At 36.3% G+C, this 15,198-nt stretch overlaps 1 protein-coding gene and 1 pseudogene across 2 annotated transcripts in view; one reads left to right on the forward strand and one right to left on the reverse strand.

Annotated features, from left to right (window-relative positions):
• The window catches only part of PPP3R1 (protein phosphatase 3 regulatory subunit B, alpha), a 53,752-nt gene that overhangs the window by 20,022 nt on the left and 18,532 nt on the right, over nucleotides 1-15,198 (forward strand). For both annotated transcript variants that reach the window (XM_037126246.2, XM_037126245.2), the window contains exon 2: nucleotides 9,117-9,156. In XM_037126246.2, the coding sequence (XP_036982141.1) occupies nucleotides 9,117-9,156 (40 nt within the window). The remainder of the gene's footprint in view (nucleotides 1-9,116; nucleotides 9,157-15,198) is intronic.
• On the reverse strand, nucleotides 10,017-10,372 carry LOC119035025 (40S ribosomal protein S20-like; annotated as a pseudogene).

The following is a 15,198-nucleotide window of genomic DNA, read 5'->3' on the forward strand; positions in this document are numbered from 1 at the left end:
TCCTTTAACTTGACCTTATCTGTGAAGCACTTCATCTACCCTTCCATTCTAAGTGGAGTAATCTTGGCTGGGTGGAGTAATCTTGGATGGAGGGCCTTGCCTTTCATGACTTGGAATACTTCTTTCCAGCCCCCTCTAGCCTGCAAAGTCTCCGTCCTTCCTACCAGTCTGGATGAATGTTTCTTCTTTAACTCCTTGGTTGTCGGATTTCATGCAGTTCAGTTTTCTGGCAGTTATGATTATATTTTATTTTTAAATTTGTTCTTGTCCTTCTTTTGGTTGTGAGGGGAGGCACAGTGTATCTACCTATACCTTCATGTAGGTCAGAAGTTCTAAACTTCTTTAATAACAGGCCTTTGAACAATTGAGTCTGCTAGCATGCTCTTAGTCTAACCATGTTCTTCAACACACTGCTGCTTAAAATACCACTTAAACCAAGTTCCTTTAGGTTATCTAGGTTTTTACATGCACCTATTAAATCCTTCCTTAGGACAAGGTTAAATCTGTCAAGGGATATCCAAAGGTGGGATAGTTACTGTCTTCCTGGAGTTTAAAATTCGAGAAGGGGACTAAATGAGGGACGAAAGGATCATAGTGGTAAAGATTGCTATTACTAAGTGGTTTCTGTTTTCTCATGGTATGCAAGGTTAATCTGAAAAAAACATAATTTATTTTTGAATTGTAATTAGTAGCATGACAGGGAACTTTACGATCTTAAAGAAAGTGATGAGATTTTTATCTTTATTAACGAAAGGCAAGTGTTATGAGGCAATTCCATACTTGGGATTTCTTGTTGTGTCTTTAAAAATTCAGCTTTATTGAGATGTAACTTAGGTACAATATTAATAGAATAAACCAATCTTAAGTGTACAGATAATAATGTGTCTTGGCATATGTATATATTTTTGTAAGCACCACCACAATTAAGGCATAGAGCATTTCTTTTACCCTAATATGTTACCTGGTACCCCTTTACATTGAAGCCCAGCAATCCTGGATATCTTAGTAACTATAGCTTACCTTTTCTAGCATTTACAAATGCAATCATGTAGTATGCAACCTTCTTATCTGGCTGTTTTCATTTAGCATATTGCTTTTGAGATTTATTTTATGTCGTTGTGTGTCAATAGTCTTTTCTAATCATTACTGAGTAGTATTCCATGTCAGGATACACCACAGTTTGTTTATCCATTTAGATTGTTTCTTGTTTGGACTATTAACAATAAAGCTTTTATGAAATATAGGTACAAATCTTTGTGTGGACATATTTTTTTATTGCTGAATGTTATGTTAAACTTAATGTTAAGAACTCACCAAACATTTTTCCCAAATGGCTGTGCCATTTTGAGGTTCCACCAGCAATGTATACAAATTTCAGGTGCACTAACATTTTCACCAACACTTGGTATGTCAACATTTTTATTTTTAGTCACATATACTGTAAGTCTGGTTGTTAGTTTTCTATTGCTGTGAAACAAAATATAAACTTGGTAGTTTAAAACAGCCCTTATTATTTCATACTTAGTTCTGTAGGTCAGAGTTCAGGACAGGTTCTCTTCAGGGTACCACAAGGTTGAAATCCAGATCTCAGCCAGACTTTGTTCTTGTCTGGAGGTTCTGGGTGAGATTCTTATTCCAAGCTCTTTTAGGTTTTTGGCAGAATTCAGTTTCTTGTAGGATTGGGTCTCTGCCTGCATTCAGTGGCACATGGCCCACTTCATCTCCCTTACATCCAATTCTTCTCATGCTTTTCATCTCTGACTTCTCCTCTCTGTTTTTAAAAGGCTCTTGTGAGTACAATAGACCCACCTGAATAATCTTACCCTAAGATCAACTGATTTGGAACTTTAAGTACATACACAAAATTCTCTTGCAGCAGAACCTAGATTACTGTTTGAATAACTGGGAGAAGATATATGCCAGGGGCTGGGAATTTCAGAAGGCCATCTTTGAATTCTACCCAGCACATAACCATTTACTTGTTACACATTTTCAGCAACACTTTGCATGTTGGCAACTTTTAGCCATATATACAGTAGTTGCACATACAGTGGTATTTTATGGTAATTTTCATTTGGATTTCTCTGAGATGTAAACCATCTTTTCATGTGCTATCCCATTGTAAAATTCAGGTCTTCGTCTCTTTTTATATTAATACCCATTCATTTTAGCATCATTTTTTGCAAAGATTTTTCCCCATTGAATAACTTGAACACCTTTGTCAAAAATTACTTGACTGTGTGTGTATGAGTGTGTGTATCATTCTTTAAGTCAGAGCAAGTTCTTCCACATTGTTGAATTTCAAAATTTTTTGCTACTTAAATCCTTTGTGTTTCCATATACATTTAAAGTTGATTGATCTCTATAAAATATTTTACTGGGATTTTGATTGTAATGGTTTTTATCAGTAGGTGGGTATGAGAGGGTTGTCATCTTAACTAGTTTTCTGATTCTGATCTATGAACATTGTGATAATAGGACTTTGGTTTTTTTTTTAAGGTCATCTTTAATCTCTCTTAGCCGTATTACATATCCTTTATTGTATTATCATTGCACACATATTATTAACTTTATTACTAGGTTTTTATATTTTTGATAGTTATCTGAGTGGAAGTGTTTTCTTTTTTCTTAATTTTCTTTTGTAGTTGCTTCCAGAATTTTTTTCATCATGTCTTACTGTACTGATGCAGATGTCATTATCTTGTTTCTGATCTTAGGTAGAAGGCATGTAGTCTTAAACCATATTATGTTAGCTATAGGCCCTTTGCAGGTAGCCTTATAGATCAAGCAAGATCCTTAGTTTTCTGAGTTTTTCTCATTATCATGAATCAGTGTTGAAATTCATCAGATGTTCCTATTGTATCTGTTAAGATGGTCATGTGGTGGTTTTTCTTTTTTTAATGTTAGTGTAGTGAATTGCGTTGGTTTCGAGTATTAAACCAACCTTGCATTGCTGGAATAATTCTCAGTTGGTCATGATTTTTTTTTCTGAATTTAATTTGCACAAATGTATTCTTATTTTTAGCTTCACTTGAAGAGCTTTTTTTCTTTGGCTTTTTTAGAGAGAAAGGAATGGAGAGAAACTTGGATGTGAGAGAGAAACGTTGATCGCAGATCAATGTTGCCTTCTGTGTAGTGGGACTAGGGATTGTCTGTGCCCCAACTGGGGATCGAAACTGCAGCCTAGGTATATACCCTGACTGGGAATTGAATTCTTAGCCCTTTAGGTACAGGATTACGTTCCAACCGACTGAGTCATACTGGCCAGGGCAAATTTGCTAACATATTTGTAAGGATTTTTATATCCATGGTCATGAAAAGAATATTGAAGTATAGTTTTCTTTTTTGTAGTGCCATTATCTGATTTTGCTGTCAGGATAATGATGTTTGTAAAATGAGTTAAGAACCATTTCCTCCTCTTTTACTCTGAAGGGATTTACATAGTGTTGGTATATGTTTTTGAACTTCAAATACATTATAGTATTGACTGTTGAAGCCATCTGGTTCTGTAGTTTCCTTTGTGAGAAGGTTTTTAACTCAAACCCAGTTTATTTTAACAGCTATAGAGGGGTTCAGCTTTTCTCTTTTTTTTCTTGAGTCAGTTTCCATAGAATCTATCTTTCAAGAGACTCATCCATTTTATTTAAGTTGTACAATTGATTTTCATATATTGTTTAGGATATCTTTTATTTTTTCTTTGAAGTTTTTGGGTTTTTTATCTTTCTGTTTGTCTATTTTCTGTTTTATTTTTTTCTCCTTTTGGGTTTAATTAGTTAATTTATTTTTTTTAGGTTTTTAAGGTGGGAACAGTTATTTGTGGTTTGGACTTCTTTTGTAAAATAGCATTTTCTTCAAAATTCTGCTTATTAACCTGTATCTTGTAAATTCTGATAGGTTCTGTTTTCACTCTATCCAAAATATTTGCTGATTTCTGGTCATTTTCTCTGACTTATGGGTAATTAGAATTGTGTTGTTTCATTTCCAGATACTTAGCTATTTCCAAGTATTTTTCTAGTTTAATTCCATTGTAATGACGTAGTATGTATATTTCAAACCTTTTAAGTTTATCTAGAGTTTTTAAAGATTTTATATATTTATTTTTGGGGGGGAGTGATGGATAAAGAGAGGGAGAAAAACATTGAATGGTTGCCTCTTATGCACGCCCTGACTGGTGACTGAACCTGCAGTTTAGTCATGTGCTCTCACTGGGAATTGAACCAATGATCTTTTGCTTTGTGGGACCGTGCCCAACCAACTAAGCCATACTGGTCAGGCCTATTGAGAGTTTTTATGAGGCTTAGAATAATGTCTGTCTCTGTCAGTGTTCCGTGGGAACTGGAAAAGAATATTTTGCTGTTTTAGGACATGTTAATTGATAATGTGTTCAGACCTTTTGTAATGGTACTGATTTGTTTTGGTCTACTTTTTTTCTGTCAGTTAATTGTGAGAGAAATGTTAAAATCTATTACGACTGCCTTATTTTCCTTTCAGTACTCTTAAATGTATAAAATAAAAGGCTTCTGGGACCTGATTGTGTGTGTGTGTGTGTGTGTGTAGTTTTTCCCCATGTATCCACATACCCACTTAATTCTGACCCAGTCTACCCAGAGATAGCACCAGATTCCACAGTTAAGGCTCAGTCCTGCAACACTACTCCCCTCTCTCTCCCCTCCAGATGCCAGTTGCAACTTCAGGTTGTTACCTGGGGTTCTAGATGTTCAGCTGGCTATAGATTGGAGGTTTCGAGGAGCACTTCTTTGGGTTTGATTAATTTACTAGAGCAAATCACATCTCAGAGAAATATTTTACTTAGTAGATCACTGGTTTATTATAAAGGAGCTAACTCAGTTACAAGCAGACATTACCCTACGTGTCTTCTGAGACACGTAGGGTAAGGTACAAGGGAAAGGGCAAGGAGCTTCCCATGCCCTACCTACCTAGATTCTCCACTCTTCCTGTATCTCCACCTGTTTGTGTTCAATAACCTGAAAGCTCTCCGAACCCTGCCCTTTTGGCTTTTTATGAAGGTTTTATTACAATACATAGGTGCGATTGATTGAATCATTGGCATTGGTGATTGGTTCAACATACAGCCCCTTGTGTTCTATTTTTAAATAATGTAATGTTTCTCTCCTAGTGTAAGAGCTTGACAGTATACATTCATTTTTCTGTCTCACATTTGTGTTAGCTGTTGTCAAAGATTTTACTTTTACACCTTATATACCATACAATGCATTGTTAACCATGTTTATGTTAAATAGTTTTAAAATGAGAATGATGTCTTATATTTACCTGGAAAAAGCATTTTGCCTTTATGTTTGAAAGATATTTTTGCTGGGTATAAAATTATACAGGTTGAGGTAGAAATAACCTTTTGAATATATGGATTCTATTTATTTATTCATTTTAAATATATTTTATTGATTATGTTATTACAGTTGCCCCATTTCCTCCCTTCATTCCCCTCCACCCTGCATACCCTCTTCCTCCCACATTCTCCCCCTTTAGTTCATGTCCATGTGTCTTAAGTTCTTCAGCTTTTTACATTTCCCATACTATTCTTGCCCTCCCCCTGTCTATTTTCTGCCTGCCGTCTATGCTACTTATTCTCTGTACCTTCTTCCCCCCCTCCTTCCACTCACCTGTTGCTAACCTTCCATGTGATCGCCATTTCTGTGGTTCTGTTTCTGTTCTACTTGTTTCCTTAGTTTGTTTTTATTTTAGGTGTGGTTGTTAGTAATTGTTAGTGTGCTGTCATTTTAGTATACATATTTTTTATCTTCTCTTCCTTAGATAAGTCCCTTTAACATTTCATAAAATATGGGCTTTGATGATGAACTCCTCCAACTTGACCTTATCTTAGAAGCACTTTATCTGTCCTTCCATTCTAAATGAAAGCTTTGCTGGATAGAGCAATCTTGGATATAGGTCCTTGTCTTTCATGACTTGAAATACTTCTTTCCAGCTCCTTCTTGCCTGTAAGGTCTCTTTTGAGTAATCAGCTGACAGTCTGATGGGAACTCCTTTGTAGGTGACTGTCCCCTTATCTCTTGCTCCTTCTAGGATTCTGTCCTTCATTTTTATCTTGGATTATATAATTATGATGTGCCTTGGTGTGTTCCTTCTTGGGTCCACCTTCTTTGGGACTCTCTGGCCTTCCTGGACTTTCTAGAAGTCTTTTTCCTTTGCCAGATTGGGGAAGTTCTCCTTTATTATTTGTTCAGATAAGTTTTCCACTTGTTGGTGCTCCTCTTCCCCTTCTGGTACCCCTATAATTTGGATGTTGGAATGTTTAAAGATGTCCTGGAGGTTCCTAAGCCTCTCTTCGTTTTCTTGAATTCTTATTTCTTCATTCTGTTCTGGTTGAATGTTTCTTTTTTCCTTCTGGTCCACTCCATTGATTTGAGTCCCACTTTCCTTTCCGTCACTATTGGTTCCCTGTGCATTAGCCTTTGTTTGTTCGTGTAATTTGTGACTAAGATCAACCAGTTCTGTGAGCATCCTGATCACCAGTGTTTTGAACTGTACATCTGATAGTTTGGCTATCTCTTTGTTGCTTAAAAGTATTGGCTCTGGGGCTTTGAACTGTTCTTCTGCTTGAGCCATAATGTTTTGGTCTGTTCTCACCTATTAAGTATGAGGGGCAGAGCCTTAGGTGTTCACCAGGGCAGGGCAACCCAAGTAGCTGGGTTGTGACACTATGTATGGGAGCAGGGTCCAAGAGGGAAAAAAATGGCTCTTTGCTCTGTTCTCTGTTTCACCTCAGTCTCTTCTCCACTTCCCCCAAGCAAACTGGGCCTTTCTGGTGCTGATCCCCGTGTGGGTGGTCTTGTGTGCGTTCTAGGACCCTGTGGGTTTCTCCAGCAAACATTCCTGTGGGGGTGGAAGTCTATCCCGGTGGTAGGATCCTGGGTTGTGTGATCTATCTTGCTCCCCAGTTATCTGCGCATGCGAATGTGGGGCTGCTGCCCGTTCAGCCAGCCACCTTGCTTGGTTCCCCGCTTCACAATCACTGCCTTGCTTGGTCTGCCAGTTGCCACCCCACACCTGGGTCTGCCAGCTGCTGCCCAGGGTGCCTTGCTTGCCCGGTGTCACCACTTCCTGTGCCGCAACTCCTCTCTGCTCCTCTGCTGGACTCTCCCTGCCTAACAGTCTGGATGAATGTGTCTGTTTTAACTCCTTGGTTGTCGGACTTCCATACAGTACAATTTTCTTTCAGTTTTGGTTGTTACTTTGTTTCTGAATTGTTGTCCTTATTTTGGTTGTTTGAGGAGGCACAGTATGTCTAACTATGCCTCCATCTTGGCCGGAAGTCTCGGGTATATGGATTCTAAGCTTAGAAGAGAGATGAGGCATTCATGTTGGTGGGAAAGTTCTGAGGAGTCCTAGCCAGGTTTCTCCTTGGCTTTTAGTGGATGCTGGCTAGCAGGGGGTGATATATGATGGATGGCATCATTTATAAAGAATTGATAACACTGTAAAGGTGGGTGAGGCAGAGAAACCAAAATCTGGTTTCTAAGTCCTCCCTGAAATTCATATAACCCCTTTGCCCTCACTTATAAAACCATTATAACATTAATTATTTAAAAACTCATGGTGATGATCCAAAGTATCATTATCCTCTTTTTAGAGCCTTGCAAGAAACATAATTTTAGGTCAGGTAAAATAAAAATTTTTAAGTGTATTTTAAAAACAGGCATGAAAGAATAGATGAGGCAGTAAAAGATAGGAATCATGGTAAGAATTGCTTTTATCTTTAATATATATTTGATATTTAAAGTGATCAAGTAAATTAACCAGTTCTGGAAAATTGCAGTTATCTGCTATAAATTTCAATTGTTGGCAACATGATAAGACTTCAAGATACTAATTTACTAATAAGCTTTTTTAGACCTTAAATTTACATAGAATAAGAGATACTTTTCAAAGTTTGAAAGCTAGCCAGCAAAATTAAAATGGTTTTTTTTTGGAGTATTCAGTAAATTAGTACTTACATACTCTTCTTAGGGTATATAAGTAAATACAAGAATGGACAAAATAGGTTAACAATAAATAATACAAGATTAAACTCTGTTCCATGTATTCATAACTGTAAACCTACCTTTGTTCACCTGTGCATTTAAATGTTAATCATATTGCACAGTTATTGTCAGTATTAGATTAATAAGAGTATAGGATGCATGGTACTTAATTTCATCACCGGACTTAAGAAACTCAATTTCCATTGCTTTAAATTCTGTGGACTTTTAAAAAAGATCTTCATGGTTTTTGCCTCGTGTGGATCTGTTATACTTAGAATTTTGACCATTTTAGTTTGAGAAGTACTCCTGGTTCCATTACTAATCAAATGGTGTGACCTGCTACCAGGCATATAACTTCCCTGGGCTTAGTTATCAAGATTTATTCAGTGTAAGCATTGACCCAGGGCTGTAGTTTTTCTAGAGCATTTTTCTTCTTAAATAAATTTCACATTGAATCCTAGTATAAAAAATAGGTAGTTGGCTTTATATTTTTTTAAATAAATTAGGAGTTTAGAGAAATTATATTAACTTAGAATCTATCCTTAGGATAAGATGTCCCATGAAAAGAAAAATTCAAATTGGCTGTCTGATACTGGACCCGTTTCCCTATTAATATTTCTCTTATTTTAATTGCACAGCATGTGGAAAATTATGTTTCAGTGCAAGTATAAATGGTAATAGGCTTTTTGCTGTTTTTTTTTTCCTAATGGCTTTGCATTCTAAGGAAACTCTTCAATTAAATAGAGATGGCAGGAGAAGCCTTATTCTGAGCTCTACCCCAGCAAGAAAAGTTAAAGCATTGATAGTCTCTAGTGTGTTAAAATTTGGTATACAATGTTTATGCTATTAAACATATTGAAAATAAATTTTAATCAAATGTCTGCATAAGTCTTAAGAGTTAGAGACGTGACTCAGGCCTGTTTGATTCAAGAGCATTTCCTATTGTGTACTTTTTAAATTAAAAAATACAATTTTTAGATCTAGATACATTAGTTTCTGGCTTATTTCTCTGTTTGACTCAGAGTGACTCAAAATGTTGAACTTTGTAAAGAAATTTGTGCTAATTTTTCTAACAACTTTTTTTTTTCCCTGCAGGGAAATGAGGCAAGTTACCCTTTGGAAATGTGCTCACACTGTAAGTCAAATATTCTTGTTATCAAGAATTTCTTTCACATTCACATATCTCTATATATGTATGTATATCATATTCTTCTGTATGTCTGTAAAGCAAAGTTAGCCCATAATTATCTAAAAATGGGTAGTGAATTTGACTTACAGTCTTAAGTAATCAGAGTAGAGGAATATTTTATAGACTTTTATTATTAGTATCTGCAGTATGCTGTAGTTACAAATCAAATCTCAAATCTCAGTTGCTTAAAGGAATAGTTATCCTGTGTTTACATAAAATAAATAACTTATAGGAGGCAAGTAGAACAAGTAGCTACTGCAAAGATGTTTCTGGGGAGAATGAGAAAGTGTGGGTGGGCTGGTTATTTCTAACTATTGGAAAATGTAAAAGCAGAACATGACAGTTGTAGATATTCTTGATTCAAAGATCAGTGAGAGGACCAAGGAGCTTAATAAAAATCATAAGGTTTCTTGTGTGGAAGGCTAGTGATCAGGGAGAGGAAGATCCTGAGAATCGGAATGGGGACATTTGGTAAATTTAGGTGTCATCAGGAGGTCTCAGAATTCCCATACCATTTTGAATCTTTCTGGACCTTTCCATCCCTATTTGATAGAGTTGGTCCTGCATGTTTTGGAAACCTCTTACCTTGCAACTGGGTGCTTCTTCCCTTTTTTTTTTTTTCATTAAAACCACTTTCCTTGTTGCTCATTATGTTTCATTAGTTTGCTTTCTTTTACCAAAAGCACTTGTCAGTTTCATTTTTTTATCAACACCTGTACTTGCTTATGAGCTCTGGGTAGATGATCTTGTATAATAGATTCTTTTTTTTTTTTTTTAATAAGTGATAATTTATTTAAAAGATGGACTTAAGCATCTGCAGTGGTAACGTCACCCTTAATTCCTGGCTCAATGCTGATGGAAGTAATCTGCTTAACAGTCTTTAGAAGTACTAGACAAGTCAGTAAGTTGCTCGTGGATCCTCATCTGAAACCTGTCCCAAGTCTTAGAATTTTCCTCACAGGTGTTTTACTTGTACTGATCCTTAGTCTTGGTAGGCATCTGAACTGGACCTTTTACTTTAAGATTCTTTTCCTTTGCGCTTCTGACCAAGTCTCCATACACCTTCTTCCAAGATGATGTTGCTGCTGGTTAGAGTAATTCTAAATCGCTTGATCTCCACCTCTGGTTCTATGGGTGTCTTTCTGGTATCTTTAAAAGCCATGGCTGAGGCACAGCTTCATAGTGGACTTGTTCCTTGGGGAGAGTGAACAGCGGTGAGACAGAAGCGGGCGGAATGGAGGTCTACTGCACCTGCAGCCTTGTCTTCCTCAGAGAGTTGTATCAAGTTCTTTACTTAACTGACTTCATCGTCTTGCAGCTGTCAGTCTAAGTGTCACCTCTTTGGAGATGTTGTCTCTCTCTCCTCTTCTAGAATCTCTCTGTTATAGGTGGTATGTCCTGTTTTTTTTTTCCTTGTAGCAGCTGCCATAAGCTGATGTTGTTTATTAATTCATTTTATCTATTTTGTAACTTTTACAGTTTTTTTAAATGGTGACACTCTACCATCAATTACCCACAATTCTGCCATCCCAACTACTATTTGCATTTTATTTTAAGGTATCTTCTCAGGCTTTCCTTTATGAATTTCTTGCTAGTTATGATCATATGTAGGTGTATATTTTTATTTAACAGGAAGATAAGATGTTGCATCTGGTATATTGTCAAAATTGACCAAAACCAAACCTAATTATGACTAGATCAGAGATTGGTAAACTACTGCCTATTGGCAGTTTTGTTAATGAAGTTTTAGTGGAACACAGTCATGCCCATTTCTTTACATGTGGCTGTTTTTTATGCTGCAGTGCCAGAGTTGAGTACTTGCAGCAGAGACTACAAGGTCTACAAAGCCTACAATAATTACTGTATGGCCTCTTACAGAACAAGTTTGTTGGGACCCTGTTGTAGATTGTAGTGGTCTTCTGGATTTGAGAAGTATCACTTTACTGCCTGACCTATCTGAAATATGGTCAAGATAGAATTGTTACAGGCTGGTGCTCTGGGTGTTATCTAGATCTAGAATTCTTGTCTCTGGCAAAGTTAATGTGTCAGTATTATAGTTTCTTTAGAATTGAAAGGGTTTGCTTAAAATTGTACCTTACTACTTACTATTCATTTTGAGCATGTGATAATTACCATATTTTGCCATGTATAATGCTCATTTTCTTTGCCCGAATTTTTTTTTTTTTTTTGCAAAAAGTGATTCCACGCCATGGGTATAATAATCCTGTGTATAACATGAACAAAAACATGGGTGTGCATTTTACACGGGAGTGCTTTACGTATGGTGAAATAATGGTATTCTTTTAGTTGCTAATGGCAAGAAGGAGGTGTTCAGAAGTCTGATTAGCCAGGCTTCAGGTGCAAATGGAGTTGAGATAGGCTGTTGAGAGTAGTTTTTATGTCTTGGTCAAGAATAGAGGTCCTAGAGGGACAGTACTTGGCAGGTTCTTATCTTCTTCTCTTCCTTTACCTGGTTGCAGAGGAAAACATCAGGGCAAAAGGGCAAAAATGGATATTACCTCTCTAATACCTGGACATCTAGATGGCAAAAGCCAAGTTTTTAAAACATGCGTAGTATTTGAAGTAAATGCCATACACTGTTACAGCTTTTCCTTTCAGCCTTATCCTCCGACCTTAGGTCTTTCTTGTGACTACATCTATGCCTTAGTGAAACTTGAACCTTGTCAGGAAAGGTTTGTACTTGTCAGTGAGTGTTCACCTGCAATGAATCTATCTGACTTCTTCTGTTACCCAGTAGATATCTTTTTTTCTCTGTTCCCTACTTGGTTTGCTAGAATACACTGTACTTTTATCGTATTTTATATATGATTTGGATTAACTTCCCCCAAATGAACTAGTCCCCATTAAAACCACCACTTTTTCCTTCCACTCAAACACTCTAGTGAATTTTTCCCCTCATTTACAAACCTCTGTTATTGGAAGGGCTTACTGTTGTCTGTAAACAGCTACCATCATATATTAGAATATTAAAACCAGTCCTTGAGGCACTTTAATATTTATACTTCCCCGTTCAGGTTAAATCCTATCATGTCTTCTCATCCCTTTAAGACCCAGCTAAATTCTGTGTGCTCCGTGAGGCCTTTTGTCCCGCTTGCAGCAGTCCTCCCAGCTCTTCAAGTAGTTAACTCTTTTGTTCTTCCAGTATTGTACTACTTTCTAAAAAGGTAATTAGATTCTAAATCGTGTGCTGTAAGGTATTGTCTTCAATCCTGTGACATACAGGTAGGCACCCACAAAGTGCTTCAAGTCTAGTTACTGGGAAGAAGAGAAATCCATAAATTATTATAATTGAACTAAACCATTAAAATAAACACAAACAAATATCCCAGGGAGGGAAAATTATCCTTGGATGAGGAAATTAAGAAAAGTTTCATGGAAGGACTGACTTGAAATGGTTTTTGAAAGTTGTGTTATATTTCAATTACTGATGAAGTCTTTCACCTCTCTAGTCATTTGTTTCTTTCACTCCCCTTAAATTGCATCTAGATTTTCAGCATTCAGTCCAGACACCTGCACAGACATTTCTAATACCCTACTTTCACTCAATGATTACTCTCCTAATTTTTAAGGAAACTGAGAACATTTTAAGTGTTAACGTTACTACCTTGTTACTGCCAACCCCTCTACCTACCTTCTACCATCCCTCTCAAACACAGAAACTTCCCCAATCACGTACTCATGCTTACTGACTCCTTCCCTTCAGTGTCAGGGTTTGGGTTATACCTCCCTTATTCTAGGGCCAGCCTCTTTGCCTGTGGTTTTGAACTCATCCCCTCTCATCTCCAGGACTGAATTTTTGTTAGGGTCTCTGTTTCTCAGCCGCTCCTTCTCTCTTCAGTGTACAGACATAATGAACTCCTCCTTGGTCCTGATCATACGCCTTCCAGTTTTTAAAAATTCTTTTTCATATTTGAGCTTTTCCTCAAAAGAAGCCTATATAGTTATCTCCATTTCCTTGTTTCTGTTCATTTCATGGCCTTTTGCAATCTGGCACTCATTCCTTACTACTCTTTTGAAACGGTTGTTATTATTAAGGTCACTGTCATTTTAAGCACCTTCATTGCTTAATTGCCAAATCTGATGGATTTTTTTAAATGTATAAAATCATTTGTAACATTTGGGGAAATTTGAGTATTGGTTATTTAATATCAAGTAATTAACTATTAATAATTGTAGGTATAGTGTTACTATTTTTTTAAAGTATATTTTAGAGATAGATAGTAAATTCTGAAGTTACAAGGAAATGACTTATAAGTGCAAAGCCTGGCATAAAGCAGATGGGCTGAGTATCTCTTGACTGAATAAGCTAGTAAGAGTTTACAGCCAGACTAGCTGTGTTGGATAGACAGACAACTAGTTGGATAAATTTTAAAGGCTGTCTACATTTAGGAAAACTCAGTAGTTAACAATCACCACACTTATTTTTATAAATAATAACAACATGTGTGCCAGGCACTATTCTAGTTATTTTACATATGTCAGTCAGCCTTTTAAATCTTCATGAGAGAGGCACTGTTACTTTACCCATTGAATAGATGAGAACAGAGGCGGAGAGATCTTCAGTAACTGGCCTAAGGTCACACAGCAGCAGGCGAAGTAACAAGGCCATGATTTGATCTCAAGCAGTCTGCTTTCAGATTCCTATTTTTAGTCCCAATCCTACACAACCTCTCTAATAAATTTTACAGGATTCGTGTAAAATCATTCGTCTACACATGAATGATTTTAGCCAAACTGGACCTAAGACATAAAGGTATTCCCTGATGATTTTTTTTCCTCAATTCATTGTTCACTTTTTCTTGCCTTCAGTTATTCTAGGCCATTGTGACTTTGTTTCTGTCTGTTGGCTAACCTGTCTGGGCTGTAATGGAAATGTATACTCTGTTGGGGTGATTTGGTCAAAGTTGAGACCTTACTTGTAACTTGGCATGATAAGTTGGAAAAGTGACTGTGCAAGATAGGACTTCAGATAGTTTAAGCAGTGGAGTGGATTGGGGCACAATTGAAAGTATTAGTTGGAAATCAGATTCAACTATTTTTTTAACTGTTGATAAAACCAGTATAATTCTGAAGAGATTTGATAAAATGAAGTACGGCCCTATTTTGTAGACTGAACATAGATGAAAGACTAATAATAGTCTTTTCCCTAAAAAGATTTCTCAGTTTTTTTCTCATCTTCATTAGAAGGTGACCCAAGAAGAGCTTAGTTTTCTTTCGCATATGAACTACATGTAGAAATCTCAAAGACATATTTAGCTATATGGACACTGCTCTGTTTTTAAAAATAAACAGACTTACTCATATTCAAGAAATTTTGTTTTTGGTTTCATTTACTGGTGACTTGAAAGTATAAAGATATTAACTCTGCGCTGTTAATTTTTGCTCTCAGTCAGCTTATCTCACGTCTGTATTGTTAGACTAGGGCTTTTCTTAGTTGTGAAAACAAAACTTTTTCAGAGAATAATTTGACTTCCTCCTTTATATCTACATTTCTCTATGTTTCCTTTCTTAAATGGACTAGATTAACTCCAGTTCTTAATGTGTGCTCTAAAAATTCTGGTTTTATTCCCAAGCCTTTATTCAGAATTTCTGGAATCTTCCAAGGAAGCTTTTATTAATATCCTTAAAAATTCACTTTGAATGTGAACAGGTAAAAGTGTTCTTAAACATTTTATTCCTAAAATGCCATTTATTATGAAAACATTTTGTGATTAACTTTGAAATTGACTTATGCATTTGTTACTCTAGATTAAAAACTTCATGAATGTATCATATAGTTCATGCTTCTTAAACAGTATCAGCCATGATTTATCATTTACTTAGTAATTTAATGATCCTAAATTCCATTTTCACCTCATTCTCTGAGAGGTACTTCTATTCTGCTTTCTTTCAGTAAAGTTTTAGAGCTGTAATGAAGAGGGATGAAAGGTTTTCTAAAGTACTGTGCATGAACTTGAACACCTAAGC

Source organism: Artibeus jamaicensis, unplaced genomic scaffold, assembly GCF_021234435.1.
Source record: "Artibeus jamaicensis isolate MK-2021 breed Jamaican fruit bat unplaced genomic scaffold, CSHL_Jam_final contig_3174, whole genome shotgun sequence".
NCBI lineage: Eukaryota > Metazoa > Chordata > Mammalia > Chiroptera > Phyllostomidae > Artibeus > Artibeus jamaicensis.